The sequence below is a fragment of the Trypanosoma theileri genome (assembly GCF_002087225.1).
Source record: "Trypanosoma theileri isolate Edinburgh chromosome Unknown TM35_Tth_6_V1, whole genome shotgun sequence".
NCBI lineage: Eukaryota > Euglenozoa > Kinetoplastea > Trypanosomatida > Trypanosomatidae > Trypanosoma > Trypanosoma theileri.
Window position 1 is genome coordinate 852,803 of NW_021639848.1, and position 18,113 is coordinate 870,915.

The 18,113-nt window shown below is 37.0% G+C and overlaps 7 protein-coding genes across 7 annotated transcripts; all 7 read left to right on the plus strand.

Moving 5' to 3' along the window:
* Positions 1–2,263: 2,263 nt before the first annotated feature.
* TM35_000064540 (NUDIX hydrolase) lies at positions 2,264–2,989 on the plus strand (the record flags this gene model as incomplete). Its single annotated transcript, XM_029023491.1, has 1 exon — positions 2,264–2,989. One exon carries the CDS (start codon positions 2,264–2,266, stop codon positions 2,987–2,989), a length of 726 nt encoding a protein of 241 aa, XP_028885515.1.
* A 255-nt stretch (positions 2,990–3,244) lies between these two features.
* Positions 3,245–4,288, plus strand: TM35_000064550 (uncharacterized protein; the record flags this gene model as incomplete). The annotated part of the gene is made up of 1 exon (XM_029023492.1): positions 3,245–4,288. One exon carries the CDS (start codon positions 3,245–3,247, stop codon positions 4,286–4,288), a length of 1,044 nt encoding a protein of 347 aa, XP_028885516.1.
* A 334-nt stretch (positions 4,289–4,622) lies between these two features.
* On the plus strand, positions 4,623–5,081 carry TM35_000064560 (calmodulin; the record flags this gene model as incomplete). Its single annotated transcript, XM_029023493.1, has 1 exon — positions 4,623–5,081. The coding sequence occupies one exon, from the start codon at positions 4,623–4,625 to the stop codon at positions 5,079–5,081; it is 459 nt and encodes a 152-aa protein (XP_028885517.1).
* Positions 5,082–5,448: 367 nt separating this feature from the next.
* On the plus strand, positions 5,449–8,442 carry TM35_000064570 (mitogen activated kinase-like protein; the record flags this gene model as incomplete). The annotated part of the gene is made up of 1 exon (XM_029023494.1): positions 5,449–8,442. The coding sequence occupies one exon, from the start codon at positions 5,449–5,451 to the stop codon at positions 8,440–8,442; it is 2,994 nt and encodes a 997-aa protein (XP_028885518.1).
* A 486-nt stretch (positions 8,443–8,928) lies between these two features.
* TM35_000064580 (uncharacterized protein) lies at positions 8,929–12,174 on the plus strand (the record flags this gene model as incomplete). The annotated part of the gene is made up of 1 exon (XM_029023495.1): positions 8,929–12,174. One exon carries the CDS (start codon positions 8,929–8,931, stop codon positions 12,172–12,174), a length of 3,246 nt encoding a protein of 1,081 aa, XP_028885519.1.
* Positions 12,175–12,666: 492 nt separating this feature from the next.
* TM35_000064590 (uncharacterized protein) lies at positions 12,667–13,308 on the plus strand (the record flags this gene model as incomplete). Its single annotated transcript, XM_029023496.1, has 1 exon — positions 12,667–13,308. One exon carries the CDS (start codon positions 12,667–12,669, stop codon positions 13,306–13,308), a length of 642 nt encoding a protein of 213 aa, XP_028885520.1.
* A 3,390-nt stretch (positions 13,309–16,698) lies between these two features.
* TM35_000064600 (uncharacterized protein) lies at positions 16,699–18,042 on the plus strand (the record flags this gene model as incomplete). The annotated part of the gene is made up of 1 exon (XM_029023497.1): positions 16,699–18,042. The coding sequence occupies one exon, from the start codon at positions 16,699–16,701 to the stop codon at positions 18,040–18,042; it is 1,344 nt and encodes a 447-aa protein (XP_028885521.1).
* Between the last annotated feature and the right edge of the window lie 71 nt (positions 18,043–18,113).

Consider the following 18,113-nt stretch of genomic DNA (forward strand, 5'->3'; position numbering starts at 1 on the left):
TTCATCTACTTTTACTTTTGTTATCTGTTTTTTTCTTTTAGTTATTGTCGTTGTTCTTTATTTTGGCTGTGTTTGCACAAATTTATTGCTTTAATGGATTTTATCTTTCGGTGAGATGTTTTTTTTTTTTTTTTATCATTGCCTTCAGATATAATGTTTTTTTTTTTTCGTACTCAGTTACACTTGAATAAAGGCAGACGTTTCTTCGTCAAGAATCTTTTCACTGGCGAACGTTTTGAATTTTGTTGTGGCGTTTTTTTTTTTTTTTTTGGGTCTTGCTGTTATCACTATTATTTATTTTGATAGTAATATAAATAATAATTTTTCAATTATTTTTTGTTTTTGTTGTTACTGTCATAAGTAATAGCAACAAATAAATAGTATTATTATCATTAATGATAATGATAATAATACCATCAATAATAATGAAAAAATAATGATGATGATAACTAAAAAAAATGTCAATGTTACTACTACTACTACTACTACTACTACTACTACTACTACTACTATTACTACCATCAATAATTTTGATAATAGTAATGACAATAATATTAAATAATAATAATAAGAATACTAGCGATAAAATTATTATCATTCTATTGACGTTATTATTTTTGCAATAGAAGTTTGGGGAGTGGATACGCGCATGTAAATGGATTATATTCTGAGTGATTCGATGATGTGGTGGTTTTTTTTTTTGTATTTAATTAGTTTTTTTTTTCTCGTGCGTAAAAAATGTCCGAGTGAAAGCCTCGAAGGAATTTTTTCTTTTTGTTGGTGACCCACCTCATGTCCTGTACCCTCCGCGTGGGGTTATGTGCTGAAGTTGGCTCCCTAGAATTTGCTACTTTGTAACTTCTAGCGGGTGATTATTCTCCCGTGTCTAGGAGACTGGGATTAAATATTCTTTCCAATGTATTGGAAATGTTATTTATGTAAGATGGACCGTATAGGCTTTACTGATTATTTTATTATTCTCATTTTTGTAGCTTAACAACTTTTTGACCAAACTAGTGGGTGTATTCTTACTGTGTTTGTCGCTATTCCGTTGAGATTGCCTTTTAAAATTAATTTGATGTATTAAGGAGCGAACGATATTGTGTTTTTGTTTTTATTTTATTATCTTGCTGTGGTTGGCAATGTATATTTTTCTTTTTATTTTGTGGTTGTCAAACGACATTATTCATTTTTTTAACTGTAAGAAAAAATGTTGGGATGAATTATTGTAATTGTTTATTTATTTCTTTGATGGGAATGATAGATAGAGAGGTGTATGATATTTATGACTTTTTTTTGTATTTTTTATTCTTCTTTGCTTGTCTTTTTTTTTTTTTTTTCTCTGGTTACCCTCAAAAAGGCGACATGATATCTATATTCTCTTGAGAGAGTGATTTTCCGTGTATTGTATAGCTTTCTTGTGTACAATGTATCTCTTGAAGGATATGGAAAAGAAAAAAAGGTCTGGGATGAAGGTTTTTTTTTATTTTTATTTGAGTGTTTGATTTTTATAACGTTTTTTCTTTATGAGTGTGCTTTCTGGGTCTGTTGTTTCGTGTCAAGTGACCATTAATAGTTTTTATCGTAGATGCCTAATGGGGTTGGCTTTTATTTTTATTTTTGCTTTACTTTTCTAGGATAACGTATTTGTGTGGTCATACCAGGATAGTAAAGTAAGGTGTCTTTATTTTAATGGCCAACTTGTAATTATCAGATAGCTGAATATGTTTTTTTTTTCTCATAATTCCGATTCTTTATTAAATTAGCTTTTACTTTTCTTCGGGAAACATCTCTTTATATTCTTCGGGGGTCCTTTTTCATTTTTGGTATTGTTATACAGTTCTTGTGTTTTTTTTTATGTGAATGACCTGTTTGTAACCTTATCGATTTCATGGTGATAGGAGACGTCTCCTTAAAAAAAAAAAAATAATTATGGCATGTGGGGGTTTCCTCTTATGTTTTTTTTTTTTTTTTTTTTTTTTTTTTTACAAAGATCACAATGTGATGATTGGGTGTTAATTGCTGATTTGATTCATAAGAGTTATTCAAGGGGTGCGATCTCTAATTCTGAAAGGAAAAAAATAACAAACCCAGTCCTCAAACCATTATACCCTATTCTTCTTTTGTTTATTGTTAAATGGAAATGTTTTATTATTTTTTATTATCTTTGTTTTTCGTGTGATTGAGTCTCTGTACGAGGAATGTTTTTTTTTATTTTTATTTTTTACTTTTTATTGTTAGCAATATATGCTGTGTATAGGTGATGAAACGATATGAAAGAAATAATTTTGGTGTTTTAAAGGAAAATAAATTTCTACGACTATGTGAAGTTTCTTACCGTTCTGTTGAATCCAATTTGTCTTCAACATTGGAATCATCGGCACAAAGTTTAAATGACAGAAGATGGGAGTTTGTGCAACGTACTACGTGTCCAATTTCGTTAGGAAAGTGTCAAAAATCACCAGTTCCTTTTGCTATTGATGGTGCAGAAATTTGTGCATTTTTACGTCGTTTGGACGAAACTTTTTTGATTTTAGTTGCACAATATCGACCACCTCTTGATGCAGTTGTAGTGGAATTTCCAGCAGGACTGGTAGATCCATCTGAAGATGTTAAACATGCAGCAATTCGTGAATTAAGAGAAGAAACTGGTTATGTGGCTACAGAGGAGGATATTATCGGCGTATCAGAAGCACTTGCTTATGAACCTGGTTTAACTAATTCTGCTTGTCAGATTGTAAAGATACTTATTGATGGTGAAAAAGAAGTAAATAAAAATCCAAAACAACAACTAGACGATGGAGAAGATATTGAAGTCATTTTACTCCCAATACGTTCAAAAAGTATGGAAACTAGAAAGTATACTCCTCTTCAATTTTTAGATAATTTGATAAAAGAAAAGAATATATTTCAGACACGTACCGTTATTGATGCAAAAGTATATACGTTTTTGGATGGGATTTCCCTTATGGAGAGTTTACCTTGTTAGTGGGGGTGGATGTAAAGAGACAGTTTTAATCAAAACGGTAGTGATTATTCTTAACTCCATCATCAAATGATAATTAAAAAAAAAAAGGATAAAAAGAAAATGACGAGGTGTTATGCCCACAGGAATGGCGGGATACAGTTTCTACAGCTCATTCTTAATTTTTTTTTTGCTTTTTTTTTGATTTTATTGTTCTTTCTCTTTCTCACCAGAAAAAATAAAATAAAAAAAAATAATAATAATCAAAGATCCTCTACAATGTCGGTTCGTTCCTTTAACTCATCTTATTCCTTCTGGGTTAAGACGTCACAAACATCTTCTGTAATGTGGTCTGAGTCTTTACGTGGTTTTGCTTCATCAAATTTGGGAAAACCCCTTGTAAGTGGTGAGCAAAGTTCAAGAGGAAAGGACTATACGCTTAATCCTGTAGAGATGGAATCTATTTATAAAGTGAGTCACTCCTCAGATTGTGTAGGGGAGGTTGCGAATTCATATGGTGAAGATGATATATTAAATCAAACAGTTTTATCAAGTTGTACAAATTTATCGTTTAAAGGTTCAACAGAAAGAAGTGAAGATAAAGAGTTGGATAAGGAACCACTTGCAAAAAATCTTCATAATACGGTTGGACCTACTCCTTATCGAGTATCATGGTATGATTATGACTCTGTTAGCCCTGCTAAACGGTTTACATATTGGGCATATCGTAGACTACGTGAGTTACCACCAGAATGGCAGGAATACTATCGTCGTATGCTATATCAAGAGTTAACTGCTGCACGGTATGTAAATCAAACCTGGGATTGTTTTATGATGGTAGTGGATGGTTACCGAAAAGCTAAGTGGGTGCTTAAGAAATACGGTATTCCTATAGATGAAAATCTTATTCCAAAACCTTACAATGATTTTTGGGAAGAGACTACACATGAAGAACGTGTGTGGGCCCACCGACGTTCACATCAGTTGAAAGAACTTCAAGCTCTTCAAAGAGAAGAAGACGAACTCGTTTTTGGAGCTCAAATGGTAGATCGTCGTGAAGTAAGTTATGGATCTATAAAAAATTTACAGTCACCTATGCAAGGAGGAACACCAGTACATGCTCATGATTTACCAGCTCCTTACGAGTCAGATATTAAAATGTCACCACATGATGAAGATATGAGTAGTGCTTTAATGTCTAGCATTGAGGATGATAAGTTGTGGAATCCGGTACTACGCTCACGTCTTCATACCCAGCGCATGAGAGAAGAAGTTGAATTATATGCGTTTGAAGATGATGATGATGATAACAGTGTACCATGATTATATATATATATTTAATGACTAAACCACACCGAGCTAATTTATGGCTCTTTTACGGTTTGTTTTTTTATAATCCTTTAGACAACATGATTATATTGTATCTGTAGATGCTCTTGTCTTTTATATTATGTCTTCTTTTTTTTCTATTTTGCATGTTTCTGTTTTTTTTTTCTTTTTACTATATTTCTTTATAGCTTCGGGAAACGTCCCGAGGGTGGCAGAATCTTCGTTTCTCAACTGAGTAAAACTAATAAAGAAAAGACAAACGAACCAAAAAAAAGGAGAAGAAAGGTAGTAAAAACGTAAATTTTTTTGTTTTTTGTTTTATAAAACAATGGCAGATCTTCTTACGTTACAGCAAATTATTGAATTGAAAGAAGCTTTTGCTTTGTTTGACAAAGATTGTGATGGAAGTATTACTGTTGAGGATCTTGATGAAGTTTTTGCATCCATCGGACAAAAGGTTTCACGAGAAAAACTACAGAATATGATGGCTGAGGCTGATCTTGATGCCAATGGTGTGATAGACTTCCCTGAGTTTCTTACCCTCGTTGCCACTAAACTGAATGATCCAGCTGAAAAAGAGTTGGAACTTCGGCGTGCTTTTGCTATTTATGATCTTGGCAATACAGGGTATATTAAGGCAACCGATTTGAGATTTGTTATGGGTCGTTTGGGTTGTCCGCTCACTCCAGAGCAGGCATTTGAGATGATTAATGAGGCTGATATTGACGGTGATGGACGACTTAGTTTTGAGGAGTTTCGTAGAGTGATGGTTGATTCATGGTCTTAAAATACGGGAAGGAACCCTCCTCTACACACCTTTGGATGGGAAGAAGAATGACCATCTGCTATGCATGTACAAAAAAAAAAAAAATCATATAAAAAGATGTGGGAGGAATAGATTCTATATTTCTTTCTCTCTTTTCATTGCTCTTTTTTTTTTTTATGTATATATTGTTTTATTTTAGTTCTTTTTTCTTGTTTGATTTGTGTCCAAATATCCTATGTATTCTATTATTCCTCTGACTTTCTGAATATATTTTTTTTTTTTTGGAATTTTTGAAATAGGTATCCCCTTTGGGATTCTCCAAGGGGAAAAAAGAAAAAAAGACAAACAGAAAAGGGGATCGACACCGAAAAGAAAAAAAATAATTAATATGCTGCATGAGGAAGAACCATCCTCATTCGTTGGCCCTCGTGCACATGAAAACGTAGAGGGTAACAAGGCATTTGTGCGGAGTGTCTTGACTAGGCTTCCAGAGCTTACACCTGCGATAGTACGTGGTTCTCCTCCTGCAAGACTTCTTCTTCGCAATGCTATCTCGCGTGCCAGGTACTTTTTTCGTGGTGATGCTTCATTTGGAGAAATATTAAGACTTCTTTTGGAATACTGCAGTCAGATAAAAGATGTAGGGAATTGTGAAGATGTTCCAGAATCTATAAAAGATCTTGCCGCTTCAATTGCATCACGGGTAGAAAATCTACCTTTGCCAAAAACTGCTTCAGATACTAAATTATCACCTGTCATGATATTATTTTTTACAGTAGGACTATTAGCTACATTGTCTATAATAATCATTATCGTTTCCACAGACCACTCTTGGGGAGTTAGTGAACAGGCAATTATTACAGTTGCTTGCATACTTATTATCATTATTCTTCTTCTATTGGGTTTAACTCACCAAAAAATAAAAATGGCTAAATCAGATATTGAATCACTTGATAAATTTCTTCGAGGTTTTGTTGACTCATTTAAAACTGCTACTCCTTTAGTAGGAGAAAACGAACACACCAATCCTTTTTCTGGACCTTCTCAAACTGATGATAGCAAACCAACAGAGACTTGTGCATTTCTAGTTGAACCAGATGTTGTACGTCAACAAAGAAAAGCTGTAAATGCACTACTTGTAGAAGCTACAGAAGATGAGGGTAATTTCATATTACGTTTAAGAGATCTTCCTCCTGTTTATATAGGACTTAATGCTGTTTGCAAACATTTACTTATGATAGTTACAGATCGAGAAGGTAAGGTAGTACTATGGAGTGAAGGTGCTATGTCTCTTTGTGGATTTAGAGCCGCTGATGTAGAAGGAAAACATATTTCTAGTTTATTAAATGGTGACAAATCACTTGAACAATATAATATGATGGTTGATGCAGCTGATAAAAATTTTGACCTTTCTAGAAGGGCTTTAACCCTTGCTCATCTAACTTATGGAAGTGTTACTGTAGATGCTACTCTTATGATTGCCAGGGATATCACAACAGAACAACCTGTAGGATATGCTATAATTGGTTCTGTACAAGAGGCAGGAGTATATCGAACCTTTTCTTTTTTTCAGCATTTCTTTTTAACTGAATTATCTCAATTGGGTTATAAAGAACCACAATTTCGTCAAATTATAGATTGTCTTCAATGGAAAAATCTTCAAGATTTAGCTTATTCTGCTAGAGAATGGGGTGGTGTACGACTTCGAGCAGTACTTTCTGATGTGATTCGTGAACGACATCGTCAGGTAGATGTTCGTGTTTTACCTGATGTAGCAGAATTAGCAAGAGTATCATGTGATAAATCAGCAGTAGCTTCAGTACTTTCACGTGCTTGTGAACTTTTAACAGGAAAACTTCATATTCAAGTATCTTTAAAACGAACCACAGAATCTATTCACCAACTTGTAGTAGTTTGTCAACATGATTCAACTAATCCTATTGATCATGAAGCTATCACTAGTTTAAGACAAGCTGTAAACAGTTTGGGTGGTATACTTATTTCTTCTACTGGTACATTACGAATTCAAGTTCCTTTTATTGTTGAAGATGGTTCCGGTAGAGCTTTAATGCGTCCACGATATGATCAAGTGATTCCAAATGTTCAAGATCCATTGATTATTCTTCTTCTTGAAAAAAGTGCTGTTTACCGACATAATATTTCTGCATTACTTTGGAGTTTTGGTCATTCATTACGAGTGGTAGAAAGTGTTACAAAAGCTTTACAAGCTGTAAATGATTCTAGTATTGATATTGGATGTGCTATTGTAGATAGTGATTTAAGAGATGCAAGTAAGGTATTGGATGAACTTGCAGCAAAAAGAATTTACACAATTGAAACTTCAGAAACTTCTAATACTCCTATTAAACGGGGTAATTCATTATTATCCAAACCTATATCTCGTGAATCTCTTGGTTTAGAACTCCTTGAAGCAGTACGTAAAGTTGAAGAAAAACGAAAAGCAGAAGAAGAAGTAATGAAAAGACGTGAAATCTTTGGAAAAGTACGAAATAGTCCTTGGATTAAAGGTCGTAAACTCGGAAGAGGAGCATTTGCAGATGTATATGAAGCAACATCAACTCTAACAGGTGGTAAAATGGCAGTAAAAATGATTCGTTTATCAGGTAAATTTGAAGATAAAGTAAAAGATCTTATGAATGAAATTGAAATTTTGTGTAAACTTACTCATCCTAATATTATTCACTACTTTTACTGCGAACGTACAGAAAATACTATAAATTTGTTTATGGAACTTGCGGATCAGGGTACTGTTGCAGATTTATTACAAAGATACCCAAAACTTCCAGAAAATTATCTTGCAAGAATGACTAAAGAATTACTACAAGCTGTGAATTATCTTCATGAGTGTGGTATTATTCATCGTGACATTAAACCTGGAAATATGTTGATATCAAAGGGTGTATTAAAACTTTCAGATTTTGGAACTGCAACAGCTAATGTTGGAGAAGGAATGCATGGAACAATATTTTATATGGCTCCAGAAGTAATTGAAGGTCGTTCTTCTTCAAAGGAATGTGATATATGGTCCATAGGCTGTGTAGTTTGTGAGTGTCTTCAAATAAAGCGACCCTCAAGGGGAGGTATGTTGCTTGGCTATGGAGTTCCCGAAAGTTTCCCTCCTGAAGTATCAGAAGAAGCGGTAGATTTTATAAAATCATGTATGCATGAAGATCCATCAGAGCGTGCCTCCGCAGGGACTCTTTTATTACATGATTTTATTTTAAAACTTGATCATGAGGTGGATCAGTTGGCTATGCTCCCAACTGATCCAATGGCGACAACATGGGGCACAGTTGAGGGTACAGAGAGTTTTACTGTAGCATCTTCTCAGTCAACTCCAAGTTGGTCGATTAGGGAATAAATAGTGTGAGTGATGTGCATAAGTTTTTATGTGTTTAAATAACTTACATTGTGTACAATAAATGCATGAACAATGCGTTATTATTATTATTATTATTATTATTATTATTATTTTCTCTAGTTTATATATGTGTCTATACTTTATGTTATTTATTTTTATTTATTTTTTTTTCATATTTCCACTCTTTTTTTTTCTTTTTTGTTTTGTCCATTCTTAAAAAAAAAAAAAATATTCTTTTCATATATATAAATATTTGTCTTTGTATTCTTTTGTTATTTATCCTTATTTGCAGAGTTAAAAAAAAAGAAAAATTCTCCTGTAATTCTTATTCCCTAATATTAATCAATATATTTAAATTCTTTTTTTTTTCTTTTTTTGTTTTTTTTTTTATCTTCAAGTGAGAAGGGAACTGAGAAGTGGGTGGTGGGAAGGAAGGGAAACAACACGGGATATAATAAAAAAGAAAAAAAAAAAGAAAGAAGAGAGATGAAACAGGCACTTCTTCACTATATGGAGCAATCCAATAGAGATAATAACAGAGACTCCTCACCACTTCTTCGAAGCGTATCACGTCCCGCGGCACATTGTCAGTTGTTTGACCTAAAGAAGGATCAAGAACAAATATGGCCAGCATCTAATCTCCTTAACGGTAGTGGCCGTTTCCGCGCTCAGTACCAAAATGGTTCTCATCTCGTGATGAGCGATAACCGTCTTCTTGTGGTTCGTAAAAATGGTTATTTTTATTGTCCACCATGGAGTGCTCCTATTCACGACGCATACATTCAACAGCAAGGAGATACTGGATACTCCCTTTTGGTTGTAGGCCTCACAACAGGGGTTTACGTTGCCTTATTACAAGAAGAATCACCCATTCAAATTGTGGATGATCTATTTGTAGGAACAAACCATCCTGTAGAGAAAATAATGTTTCCACAGAATAACGTGGTAGTACTTTGTTATGGGAATGCTGATGTGGAAACTTATGAGGTTACTATAGATGATGAGCAAAAAATAGGATTTATTCTATCTCATGGGAAACGTCCATTTCGTATTCTTCAAACTGTAACTTCTTTATGGGGTAAAAAGCATTACCGTGATTGTGCATATGATGCCAACAGTAAAAATCTGTTCGTCTTATCCAACATAGATCTCACAGTGTGGAGGTATGTGACGCCAGATTTATTTACAGTAGTATCTTCAGTTTCAGTTCATGGTAATGCTGTGGCGGTGCTTCCAAGTTCACAAACAAAAGGTTGTGCTACAATTATTCTTTCTGATGGAGGACGACAACCTGTTTTTCTTGAAAAAAATGGAATTAAAAAAACAGGTTGTGAAAATACAGTACTTCGTTTGGGATCTGTTCGTCCTTTACCAACAGATCTACATTTAAACTCTATTCAGTTTGCATGTCAAGGTGTTGATGGTACTATACTTCTTTATGATTCACAAACATGTACTGTAGTAATGATAACTGTAAGTTCTCCTATCTATGAAGGTATATATGATGTGGTAGAGGTTGTATCAAATTTACGATTAAATGAGACAGTAGTAGGTCTTGACTGCATTAGTGAACTAGAAGATTCTTGTACAACTTTTGTTGTTTACGGAAAATATGGTATTATATGGAGTATTAGTGTACGTTCACTTGGCCTTATGCTTGCAGATCTTTTGCGACAAGAGAGTTTAACTGACAATGTCCATTCTTTGTTGCGTGGACTTGAACCACAAAGGAAAATGGAGGCTGTTATGGGTGCAGCTTTCTCCGGATCTTCTTTAGAACTTTTGATCCCATTCCTTGATGAGTTAATGCAACCTTCTTTTCGTGAAGGTACTATGTCTGTATCTCCTGGGGTTCGAAGCCTTGTTAATCTTGCACATGACAAAATTGCTTTGGCACAGAGTTTGTGGGATGCACCCTTCTCTTGGCATCTAATGTATGATCTTCAGCGTGTTGCTGATCATTTGATAAAATGGTATGAAAATTTAGATGGACTTTTGCGTCCCAACGGTTGGTTGGATTGTCCAAAACAGGTTGAATTATCATGGAATGGGCTTGTTGCCACTTCTAATCATCCTTTCACTATAAGGAGTGCTCTTAATGCTCAGGCATTGCTATTGGAAACAGTATTAAAAGGATTTCAAACAGCAGGTATACTTTCCTGGTTATACACTTTGCTTTTGCGTCTCAAGCCAAGTAATGTGGATGTAACCAGGAAAAGACTAGATTTAATAGTATGGGGTGAAGATACAGATCAGATTATCAATGCATTTTGTATGGAAGCTCTCTCATACCATGATAAGGATGTTTTGGTTCTATTAGAAGGAAAAAAAAATATCCTTCCAAGACGTGCACGACACGGTATAAGTATTCAAATTCTTATTTCACGTAATCTTCCTGATGCAGCACTTTCTTACGCCTGTGATAATGTAAAGTCTCTACGACATGAAGAAATGTTTGACTATGTGGCAGATGAGCTAGAGCGCTCATTCCCTGAACGTATGCCACGTCTTAGACTCCTTCTTTATTCTTTGAAGCACCACCGAAGTATGGTTGATCTTTTTCAAATGCTAGATAACTCTGCTGCCAATGACTCTTTAGAAAAACTTAAATTACGTCTTGGATTGGTTATGCAGGCTGCAGCCGATGACCCTATCCTTCAGAATGCAGTAGTGCATTGGATGGAGAGTCATTCCCTTGAGGATAACCGTATAATGACTTTTGCGGAGGTATTGGAAGAGAATGCAGTGATTATTAATGAACCACACTCACTAACAGCACTGTTTTTTCTTTGTTGGATTAACCGTAGACTAAATCCTGTAATGGCTGCTCGCGGTTTTGGAGATATAGCAAAAAGTAAGCATCATCTTGCCTTATCAATGAGGATTTCTTGCATCAAATTGGCTTTGGAGTGCAAGTTAACAACAAGTGAGCAGCTTGTCTACTTTGTTCTTCTTCTTCAGGAGGAGTTGGGGAATGCGGTGGAAGCGGTGTGGGGTACAAATTCTATCTCACCTGACGCTGTGAGTATGAATAGTGGTGCTGGTGGTGGTAGTATTGGAAGAGTTGTAGAGGATGTAGAGGATGTGGATGGCTGTGGCCGGTCAAAGGCAATGACGGATGTGCGGGAGCTACGGCACTTCTACGTGGGCGAACAGCGGCTGTTTGAGTTGGCCGGTTCCTACCGCCGGCAGGGCGGGGCCAAGGTGCAGCTCGATCTCCTCAAGGTCCACCCCGAGACCCCCCCGCGGGTCACCGTCGCCGTCCTCCACGACCTCCTCGAGTTCCTCCTCGACGAGGGCATGTCGCCAGCAGAGGCCGTGCGGAACGTCGCCCGCGAGTATTACGACGCCTACGCCGCCGGCCTCCCACTCCCGCCGCTTCTCCGCTTCAGCGCTCGCTGCGGCACTACAGTGGCAGCAGGGGCCGCAGCGCTCAGGGACGGTGGTGTGCCGCCAGGCGCCATCTTTGATGCCCTGCTCGCACTCATTGACGAACCCAGCGAGGAGGTTGTGGGCGTTGGCGCAGGCGACGTTCTTGAGGCCCTCGCTGAAATACTTGCAAAACTTAACGGCGAGGAGCGACGCCTCCGTGGGGCTTATGTGCTAGAGCGAATTCACCACCGACTCGCCGGCGAGCACCGCTCAGGGATGCCACGGGACACAGAGGTAGTGCAGCTCCAGCACGCAGAGGCCATAGTCCGGCGAACACTCGCCACCTCGCCACACGTGTGAACAGTGCGAAACAGGGCAGACGGTTAATATGATTGGAAAGTAAACGAAAACAATATGATGAAGAAGAAGAAAATAAGGAACAATTACGCCTTCATACGTCACAGAAAGGGAAAAAAAAAAGAGAGAAAAAAAAGGAGAAAAAAAGCATAGAGATCTTGCTTTTCCATCCTTTGGTATGATTATAATTATAATGATGATGATTATTATTATGATTATTGGTATCCTCCTACGTTCCTATTTTACTTGGATTGTTTAGTACTGATGTAGGATCATATTCCTACTTATCAGAATACATATTAATATTATATTGCGTTTTTTTTTTTGTTTTCGTTGTGAGCACACTTTTTTTTTTTCTTTATTATATTGATACCTTTTACTTCTTCCTTTGTTTCTCGCTTCCTTTTTTTTTTCTCCCTTTGTATTTTATTATACACATGCACTCTTTTTTTTTTCTTTTCGTGATGTATACAGCGCGCGTTCTACGGCAGAAAAATGCGTCGCACCACCGCTCTGTGGTTATCACAGAAGCTGGATATTATCACCTCCCGCAATCCTCCAATAGCGGCAGGTAGTCTTTTCTTTGCCGATCGCGCGGTGAAGGTGACACGCGCGACAATTCCTGGCTCTTCATTTATATGTACTCCCGCTCTCCTCGCGTGCCGGTGCCCCGACGCCTCCGCGAAGGTGAGCCTTGCGACAGAGGAAAAAATTGGGGCACCCGTAGCGAAGGTGCAACTCAGTGGTATGTGCGCCGTCTCACTCTTTCGTTCTCAGAGACTCGCTTTTCATTGCGCGGGAGAACCGGGGCGCACACAGCGGCATGAACTGGGCCTCCAAGAAGGCGATATGATCGCTCTGCTGGGTGGAAGTGATCTGCTGAGCGACTGGCGCTCTGTCGAGCGTACGCTGAGTAGTGTTGCTCATGAGGACCTTGAGTACATCGCAGAAGAGTTGTTGCTGGTGCTTGGAAGGAATACACGTAGAGTGACTGCCAACAGTAGTAACAATAAAGAACTCAATAGTTGGGATGAAGAAGGCAGAGGAAACGGGATTTGCGTTATGGCGGCAGTACATAACAGACCATCAGGAGGGCTTCCGCAACCCCCTACGTCCATGGAATTTCCAGGGGTGTAGGCAGTAGAGGGAAGAGGGAAGCTACCACGATGGAGAGTGATCACTTGAGTGAAAGTGGAAGGTGAAGGGAAGGGGAAATAATGAATAAGAAGAAAAGAAAAAAAAAAAATGGTGAAGAAAGCAAGAGGGAAGGGATGAGGGGTGGGGGAGCCAAAAGTCGAAACAAAAAAAAAAAAAAACGAAATAATAAAAAAGAAAGAAAAAAAAACAAGTGGAAAACCCAAGGTTACCAGTTATAATGAACTAGTGCTCTAGTTGTTCAGTGATTCCCTGTAGCAGCTAAGTAAAATGAATAGATGGGATAAAATTTATACACTCTGAAGAAGGAAAGCAGTATATATTGAAATATAGAGATGAATTGACATGGGCATCATTTTTTTTTTTTCTTTTAGTCTTATTTCCCCTCATTTTTTTTTTTTTCCTTCTGACTGAGGTGTACTCTTTTTTTTTCTTTTTTTCTTCTTCACTAGTCATTTGGTGTCGCTGTTGCTTCATTCTCCAAGCCATTCGCGTAATTGAGGCATAGTGATAGAATGACGAAGAAAAAAGAGGACCAAAGAGAAGCCTTTGTATATGAGTGACCTTGGTTTCCACTTGTTTTTTTTCTTCTTTTTTTTTCTCTTTCTCTTTCTTGTCTGTATCACCATCTTTGTCATCATTTTCCCCGGGTTTTTCTTTTGATCTGTTTTTATTATTATTATTATTATTATTATTATTATTATTATTATTATTATTATTGAATGCAGGTTTTTTATTTCTGCGTTTGTGCTCCTTCATCCCTTTCTTTTTTTTTTTGCTTTGTGTTTCAAGGTCTGGAGAAGATGTGAATTTGTTGCTCTTCCATCCCCTTTTTTTTCTCGTTGTTTCCTTCCCCCCTTCTGTTTTTTTTTATTGTTCGTTTTTTTTTTTTTGTTTGCTTCTTTTTATATTCCTCCCTTTTGGGGATATAACAACGGCTGTTTATAAACAGTTGATGTTCGCGTTAGGTGGTGATTATAGTGGTGGAGATACGCGTTTTTCTTGGCGTCAGTACGTCAGTGAATGAGAGAGAATGAGAGATGAGAGAGAGAGAAAAAAAAAATAATATTTAATAAAAAGAAAAGAAAAAAAAAAACGACAGAGGCAGAGGAGAAGAAGAAGAAAGAAAGAAAGAAGGAGGAGAATATAATCTGCTTCATTTTCTTTACTTCTTTGCATATATCCGTGTTTGTGTGCCAGTAAGGTAGATTGAAGGAAAATTATCTGTTTTGATTTTTCCGAATCTAGAGGAGACAACCATCTGGCGCCAGACTTCTATTATCAACAACGATAATGTCTCTCACTTTGTTTTAGTCACCACTTTCATCTTATTTTCCTTTCGCTAGAGTGTGTGGTATTACTCGACCAACATCAGTGTGCGACAATGTATTTATTTATAAGTATATGTGGATTTTATCTTTTTAGTACTACCTTCGTTTTGAGGTTGCACTTTTTTTTTTTTCTTTCTCTTTGTGTAGACTACGCCTACTACAGAGTTCGCTCGACTTGAGAAGGTTGGGCCGTGATGAGGTGGTTCAGCGTTTGTTCGAAGAGATGATTATACCTTCTACTAGTCTGGTGGTTGCTGTATATTGCAGGAAACAAATACACAGAAATAAATGAATAAATAGGAAGAATTATATATGTGCGTATATATTCTTTTTTTCTATTACTGAATATGAGTGTGTTTTTTTTTTTTCTGTTTATATACATTCCTGTATGCATGTTTTTTTTTTTTTTGTTGGTAAAAAACATAAATATGCATTAATACGTTTTTATTTATCATTATATATATATAATATATATATATATATATATAATGATATAATTTTTTTTTTCTTTTTGTTGGGCCCCGCTATACAGTTCCAAGTCCGGAGACCATTTATATTTCTACAAGGAGGAGCGGTGGGAGTAGTCGTTTTTGATTGAAATGCTCATGGAGGGATTCCTGTGTAGTACACCAGTAACTGCGAATGGTGAAGAGGAAGAAGAACGAAAATAAAAAAGAAAGCAGATGTGTACACACATGGACAGGAAAAGAAAAAAAAAAAATAAAAAAATATGATAAAAAAAAAAGAAAAGAAAGAAAGAAAAGGCCTGTGCGTATACCGAAGGGGAAATAAGTGGTATGTGCTTGTTTATTTATTTAAAAAATGGAACGCAGAGAATCATTGACTACTACAGGGGAAAAAAAAAGGATATCAACAAGTAGTCTGGGATACTACAGGCAAACAAAAAAAGTTCCAACAACGAAAATATTTCCACATTTCCCCTATTACCCCCCTACTCCTATTCCCAGTTTTTTGTTTTTTAAGTTCTTCTTGCTGATTTTCATATTCTTCTTTTATACGTATCTCTCTCTCTCTGTCTCTCTCTCTCTCTCTCTTACACGCGCACGTTCTCTCTCTCTTTGTTCGTTTGTATATTTATATATGTTGATATCTATCTTTTTTCTTTCGCTCACAATTATTTTTCTTTACCGGGTCTCCGTGTATGCATTGATGCCATTGAGACTAACGACAATGATATGCACATGATGTGTGGATCTGAAATTCTGTGGCTAGAGTTGCTACTATACTCCTGTATTTATGTTTCTGTTTTTATTGGACAGTGCATTCCGCTCATTGAAGTTTTGTTGATCAGATTATTGAAATCCAGTGGTTGAAGCGTGCCGGAAAAAAAAAAGAAAGGAAAGAAAATAATTGAGAGAGAAAGAGGGAGAAAGAGAGAAAGAAAAGAGTGAAAGGGAGACAACCAGAAAAAAAAAAAAAAAAGAACGGATAGAAAAAAAGCGAAATGAAACTCCATGTGAGTGAATATCCGGGCTTCTCTACAGTGAAATGGTGATGTCCCTTTATATTGTATTAAATATTTTATATATTCTCTACCCCCTCCTTTATAATTATTGGTGCTCTACCAAAGTTGTTTTACATAAACCATTGTTTCTGGTATTGTAATGGATTCTTTCTTTTTTTTTTTTTTGTTTTCTTTCTCTTCTCTTCACTGTGTTATTTGCCCTGTGGTGCGGTCTCTTCCCCTTACAAATAAGGGGAAACACGGAGAGTCGTTTTTGGTCAAGACGATACAATTTGCACACACATATACATACACACACATATCTATCTATATATATATATATATATATATATAGATAGAGAGAGAGAGAGAGAGAGAGGCATATATACTCTCACACTTGCCAGAAATAAGAGGTAAGAGAAGTGTGACAGAAAGTGTACGGGTTTGTGGGAAAGAAACTTAAAGAAAAAAACAAAAACAAGAACAAGATCGTGTAATACAACTGCACAGAATAAAAGAAAGCGAAAGGTAAAAACAAAAAAAAACAAAAAAGAAAAAGGATTTGAGCAGTTTCCAATGAGTTTCCAGCGTAAGATAACGATTAGCGCAGGTGAGGAGTGTACAATAAGTGGCAGCGGTGCAGTGGAGTTGTTACTGCAGTCTGGTGTGGTTGAGATTGCTGGTATTCTTCTTAAAGCTAGAGAACCGTGTGTATTCTACCTCGAGACAGACCAGCGCTGTGTTGTTCTCTACACACTAGAAGGAGGATCTGTATTGGCAACCTCTAACACTCCCTTTGAGACGGTGAAAGTGGCAACTGGTATGACTGCTGTTGTGCAGTTGTGCCAGCGTACATTGACAGCAGAACGCCGTACAAAGGTTCTCGTTATTGGTAGAACACACAGTGGAAAAACGTTAACGGCTCATACTATATGTAATCTACTGCGTGAAGATGCTGCTACTGCTGCTGCAGAAACAGGAGATCACGCTGCTGCTGTATATTTAATGGATCTTAATGCAGAGTCTAACTGTATTTATTCACCAGGCTGTATTTCAACTGTAGAGGTAGAGCACACACTATGGCCAGGCACAACATGTGCGCCAACGTTGTTGCCATTTTCTCTTTTTGTTGGTGAGGCAACTCTCCCTTCTGCAGCGACGATAGTCTCATTTCTACACTTTGTGGAACAATTAAATGATTGTACAGAAGCTTTATTAAAAGAAGCAGGACATGAACGTGTACATCTCGTGATTGATGCCCCAGCCCCTGCTCCAGGTGTTAAAGAGGGAGTATATTTTCGCAGATTGATTGAATTGCTGCGACCTACTCATGTTGTAACGGTTGTTGCCCAAGATGGATCAGAGACGTGGTCTACATTTCTTCAAGAAGACGTACAACGAGTTCTTCCGGATTGTGAGTTTTTCTGCGTCTCCCCTGTTGAGCGGAAGTGCAGCATCTCCATGCGTGAACACAGTATTCGTGAATATTTTGTTGGCACACCGCAATTTCCATTAGGGTGTGCAAAGATGGTACTCCCACTCGCCCAACTGCAGTTTGTGCAGTATGAGATGCAGGGAGATGCGGTGGTGTGTCGTAAGATTGCAGCAACCTCAAGTCTCTCCGATTGTCTCTGTGCTATTTCACATGCAGAGATTTTAGAGGAGGTGCCATTGGCTCCACTAGCGGGTCTCATGCTTGTAGTGGCAGTAGACGAGGAACATGAAGAACTTGTGGCTATTCTCCCATCATGTGAAGATATGCCAAGACGTTTTCTCATTGTACCGAATGGGACGATAAAGACCAAAAGTAATGATGAGATGTCCGGGACAACAGGAGAATCCATAGCACCAGTGTTAACAGCACCTTCTTTAAGTGTGACCGCCATCATGGCACAGATTGAAGAGGGAGTAGCTGTATAAAGATAAAGGATGCACATCTAGTGCGAGTGTTTTGTCATTGGCAGATACACACATGGACTAATAAACACATG